Genomic DNA, 5,701 nt, shown 5'->3' on the forward strand with positions numbered 1-5,701 from the left:
CACTTCTCACTCACTACATACAAATTCTAATCTGTAATGACGACACATATACATAGAAAACGATACACGTCAAAGACAAATCTTGCACACCTCGATCTCTTTTTGTGTACGGACGAGTCACAACATGCACCGCCATAGGTACAGTTGTACCTATATGCTTCGGCATAGGGGAAATAGTATGTATGCCGTCTCTCTTCCCGGTGTTGCTCGAAGCTCATAATAAATAGAACATCATAGTAGAAAAATGTTACTTTACTTCGCTTTCTTTACTTTCAAAATATATATATATATATATCGCTTGGTGCCCATGGAACGAAATGTAGTACATAGAAATACCTATCTAATGATCTAACTTTCATTTCTGTTGGTTTTTGGACCAGGCTGCATACAAAGTTGCCCATGATGGTTGTATGATGTTTTTGAATGTGACTGGTCAAGTGGTCAATAGGTAATGGTGCTTTCGTGACACATTTATCCAAATATTGCTTTTATTATTACTGTTATCAGGTTAAATATAGGAATGGTTTGATGAAATTAAAGAATACTTTACAAATAATTCTTATGTATTAACATTATTAGTAAATTATGTTGGGAGGGGCTGCCACGCCTACATCTGTAACAAAAACATTAGATTTTATTACCAAACACAATTGGTAACCATTTGAAACCCCTTTCTATATATTGGTAAATTTCTAATGTAGAGTTCATTCTCTAGAGATGAGTCGAATAATCGGCATATTTGGCAAGTTTTCCAATGTTCGTATTCGGCTGAATTATTCGGTTGGTGTATTGAATATTAGGCATGCCTTAAAATGTAAGCATAAAACGGCCAGTGTAGACGTGCCTCGGCCGTTTTGAGCGCGAGGGAAATTGCCTCGCGTGTATGCTCGCTCTGTGAGGACCCGCCTATTAACATCAATTTCTGATAGTTGCAAAGATTGATGGACTTGTCAAAGCATCTAAAGCTGTCTATACAGTTAATAGCTGCACTACCCCTTAACTGGACTAATTAGCTGGACTTAAGAGGATAGTTCCTCTCACATCAGATATCACAAACATTAGAAGTGTCTTTGACAATTTAAATATAAGCTACCATAGAGCCACCAAACTATGTGTATAGTTAGTTTTTATAACATTAAAAAAAAGGTAAACAATCTTGATGTGTCTTTTTATTGAAAGTTATTGAAACATGCTTATTAAAAATTTATTTATATTATTTATGAAAGTAAAAGGTTTTTTTTTATACTAACTCAGTGGCAAACAAGCATGGCCCGCCTAATGGTAAGCAGTCTCTGTAGCCTACGTACGGCTGCAACTCCAGAGGAGTTACATGGGGGTGCCGACCCTAACAACCCTCACTCCCCTCGTTGTGCTCTGGCAACCTTACTCACCGGCAGGAACACAACACTATGAGCAGGGTCTAGTTAGTTGGCTGTGGTATGTATATGATTCATAATGGTTACAAATTTGCCGATTCATTTTTCAAGAGATTTTTAATTAAAATAAAAAAACACATCATGATCGCTTACCATCTTTCTAATTGTAAAAAAAGAATTATAGTACACACATATACATAAATATAAGTATGTATATTTATGTATGTATGTATTATGTATGTATGGTATGTTATTGTATTATATTTGGTTGTTGTTGTTAAAGTAGCACCGCCCACAATCTCTCTGCTTTGCCTAAAGGTTGACTGGTAGAGAATGCCTCATGGCATTAAGTCCGCCTTTTGTACTATAAGGTATTCTTTTGTGCAATAAAGATTAAATAAATAAATAAATAATAGTCTGTCAGGTGAGAAGTCGCACAGGAACGAGAAAAGTGGAGTTGTCTTGTGTCAGAGGCCAAATCATTATGGTTACTGAGTCAACAAAGTAAGTAGTAAGTAAGAATAGTTTAGAAACTCCATCCAGTCCAAAATTAGTTGAAAGTAGTTTTAAAGCGAAGTATATTTTTTATAAATGGAAGAACTTTGATATTTATATTTAATTGCGTATTGAACTTGTAGACCATAGTCAAATGTAGTAACAGACTATTCTTGGGATGTTTTATGGTACCTCGCAACTACTTACTCTTACTACAATAAAATTGGTTTCATCTTGTGACTGTGAGAATTAGGTTATTATAAAATTTAATACTACAATGGACTTACAAAATGAGACTTCATTTGTATTATAATAATTCATACTATCGTTGCCTTACCTATTTGGAACTGTTAGCATTGATGTAGTGGTAGAGGATCACCAATAAGAAAATTGAGACTCCCAGCACGTTCGAGAACACGGCTAATTGGATGTCGCTGATCATGGTGTCGGTCTGGAATTAATGTGTCAAGAGATGTTAAAAGGCAGCAGTCATGGAAATAGTAAATGGATTTCTACCGATATCTACAGGTTATGGTTTGTAAGGAAATACTATAAGTAAAGGCGATCTGCATACATTACAATAGCGAAATCAAAATTCTCAGGGTAAACCGATATGAATACTTACTTGAATAGGAGTATTACGCCTTTTATTAATTAAATACACGATATTATTTTTCGCAAAATATACACGTCAGACAAATAAATGTCAAATTTAATTGATGTTGCTAGATGAAAAATATATTTATTTGATTTTGAAAAACCGATATTGGTGCAGTGCATCCCTATCACATCCTTGCCATGTAAAAAAAAATGAATTGGTAGAATTTTAACACTAACATAAATTATAATAAATGAAAATTGTGATAAATGTATCATCAATTGTCGAATATATTAAAATAAATAAATTTAATGATTCTTAATAAATACACTGAGATAGGGAATTCTTGAAACAGGCTATATTGTTTCACTGTATTTAGTAGAAAAATGGTTTTCTACGTGTTTACCTTCATTTAAATCTACTATAATGGATAGATGTCAATGCGAATCAAAATTTTTCGTTGGGTAAAAAACTTTACCCTAAATATTGATGGTTTAAAATAACTAAAAGTGCTATAATCATCGCTCCATAAATTGTTTTGTCAGTTACCATTGCTTAATTTAAAATGTATCTCTCTTCTGTTAGTTCTCGCTTACATCTTCACGATACTAACAGTTGGGAGTTAAAAAAATCCTATGGATGTTACGATGGTCTTATGAGAGATATATCATGGAGCGATGATGGTAAATACATATTACAGGTAATCCTACATCATTAAACTGTAAATTCAAACAATTAATTTCGCGGCTTATCTCTTAGGTTACATTTGTTTTTTGTTTTGTTTCAGGTCAACTGCAAAGGTTTAATCGAAATTTTAACACCCGCAGATCATGACATTCGAAGCTTACAGCACATTCCATTGAAAGACACCTGGTCGGCTAGTTTCCATCGAGAAGGGCACCGAAATGTCGCCATAGGCACCAAGAGTGGTAATGTTTTAATTTGGGACACGAAAAACAAGACCATAACGAAAACATTCCCCACACCTACGTATCAGGCTAGCGTTAACTACATAAGTTATAATGCTAAAAATAATAACTTAGCAGCTACCATGAATAATGGAGAAACCGTCATATATGGACTGGTTTCTAACATTCCAGTTTTAACTGTTAAAGTTAACTGTTCTAAAAGCATTTCCGCAATGAAATTCCATCATGAAACACGGTGCTTATTAGGTTTAGCCACAGATGAAGGACATGTCGTCCTACGAGATATAAACACAAATAAAGATAAAGCATTCTTTGATAACATTCATGCAGCTCCTGTTAGCGATATTGCATATTCATTGATAAACAAAGATGTCATGTTGTCCAGTGGCTATGATAAAATTGTTCATGTATATGACATAAGACTCCAAAATGTAGTTTCTACCATCAAAACATCTTACACATTAACTTCCATAGCAGTAAATGCTGACAATCAAGTTGCTATCGGGACCAAAAATGGAGTAGTTATGATTTACGATTTGAGAGATTTAACCAATCCATTTACAACCCTAAAAGGGCATAATGAGGAGGTTAAAAAAGTAGCTTTCCAACCTTCAAGGAAGAAGCCACAAATTAATGAAATAAGCATTCAAGAAGACACTGAATTACACTTGACACCTTGTAAACCGAGCCCAGGGAAACCTAGGACTTCTGACATGTTCCTAATTTCAGCTTCACCTAACAAGGATAACCTGGATGTTTCTCAAAAGATTGAAGATAAAAATGCTGATTCATTCTTAGTACTGATGGGGTTAGACAAGTCTAATGAAGATGATGCAAATAAATCGCAATTTAAAGAAAGCAGCATGTTGGAAAGAAATAAGAGATTGGATGTTGAAAAGAATATGAGTAAAATTTCAACACCTCTTCATAATCAAGTTGCTGAAAATTTAGCATTTCCATCACCCATTTTAAATGGAGCTCCGGATGATGGGAGACCACTAATAGTAGTAAACGGAGAAAAGGAAAAGATTGCAAGATATGATTCTAGTATTGTTGAAGAGCTTAAAGATTTCATTGAGCTCAGTCTTGCAGATGTTGCAGAGGACAATAAGAACTATTTCCTGCACATCATGATGGTTCTGACGAAGCAGAGGCTTTCTTTGGAGAAGCAGATGGCAGCCATGAGTTCTCAGATCTCTATGATGCAGCAGAACCAGAATGAGTTGGTGGATGCAAATAAGAGATTGGCCTTGCAAGTGGAGCAATTGAAATATGCTGCTAACAATAATCTTTAAATTATTGACCTTTTTCTACTACTTTTACCAATGTTAAGATCCATTTTTTACCCAATAGAAGAGAAATCCTCACAGAGGCTGATCCTGATAAAGCCTAATGTCATTGTTATAAAAATGTTGGCTCTCTCATCATCATTTTAGCCTCCAGTCGCCCACTGCTGAGCCCTCTTCTGAGGTCTCTCTTCGTGTACGCCACTTATACCAGCTCTCTTATATTCTATGTGACAGTAGCTTTTTTCACACTCTGCTTGTGTCCTGTGGCGGTGTGATGAAGCCTTTACCTTTAGTGATGGACAAATTATTATTTATGGTAAAGGGTACAATGCCATGCTAGCTCATTAATAAAATAGCTATTCTTAATTTATCTACTTCTGTGTATTGTTTTATGTAAGTAAATATTCTAATTGTTTATGTCAAAAATGGAACTTAGATTGACTGTTAGTGCCTTCGGTTTAAGTATAGATATTTCAAAATGTACATAAATTACTTGTTAATGATGCCCCATTACTATTAATATCAGAATAACAGCACTGTATCTTGTCCCAAAATTGTATAATTTGAGAATATTGCATAATTTATATATTTACCTAAATAATATTTTACTACAGAAAATTATACACTGTTAAATGAAATTTTACTGGCATAGAAATGTATTAAGAATCTTGTGCCATGATAGCTGTAAAGATTGAATCTTATTCAGTATTATTTATAAATTCCATGACAATAAATGTGTGTGCTGTTGAGTTTGTTGTAACTTGTAATTATGTAAAAAAACTAAAAATTAAATGATAACTAAACCCCAACTTATTTTTAATTATTAAGTATATTAGTCATTTTGTTTATCCTTTCACCTTAGCGTTTTGTCGGTTACTTCCCGAAGCTCCCAACCCCTCTGCCACCTAATACAGAAATGGACTTAATGTGAAATAACCTACTTTTTTCGACATAGGTTAAAACGGTTGGGAGAAAAAGCAGCTGCGCGAAACGAAACGCAATATACTAGCCATT

General features: G+C 34.2%; 2 protein-coding genes across 2 annotated transcripts; one reads left to right on the plus strand and one right to left on the minus strand.

Annotated features, from left to right (window-relative positions):
- Positions 1–545: 545 nt before the first annotated feature.
- LOC133527356 (dolichyl-diphosphooligosaccharide--protein glycosyltransferase subunit 4) lies at positions 546–2,651 on the minus strand. Its single transcript, XM_061864307.1, has 3 exons — positions 2,497–2,651; positions 2,209–2,322; positions 546–613 (listed from the first exon to the last, which is right to left on the minus strand). Exon 2 carries the CDS (start codon positions 2,311–2,313, stop codon positions 2,209–2,211), a length of 105 nt encoding a protein of 34 aa, XP_061720291.1. The 5' UTR covers positions 2,314–2,322; positions 2,497–2,651; the 3' UTR covers positions 546–613.
- A 244-nt stretch (positions 2,652–2,895) lies between these two features.
- LOC133527355 (uncharacterized) lies at positions 2,896–5,496 on the plus strand. The gene is made up of 2 exons (XM_061864305.1): positions 2,896–3,169; positions 3,257–5,496. The coding sequence occupies exons 1-2, from the start codon at positions 3,035–3,037 to the stop codon at positions 4,691–4,693; spliced, it is 1,572 nt and encodes a 523-aa protein (XP_061720289.1). The 5' UTR covers positions 2,896–3,034; the 3' UTR covers positions 4,694–5,496.
- The last annotated feature ends 205 nt before the right edge of the window (positions 5,497–5,701 follow it).

This window comes from Cydia pomonella, chromosome 18 (assembly GCF_033807575.1).
Source record: "Cydia pomonella isolate Wapato2018A chromosome 18, ilCydPomo1, whole genome shotgun sequence".
Taxonomy (NCBI): Eukaryota; Metazoa; Arthropoda; class Insecta; order Lepidoptera; family Tortricidae; genus Cydia; species Cydia pomonella.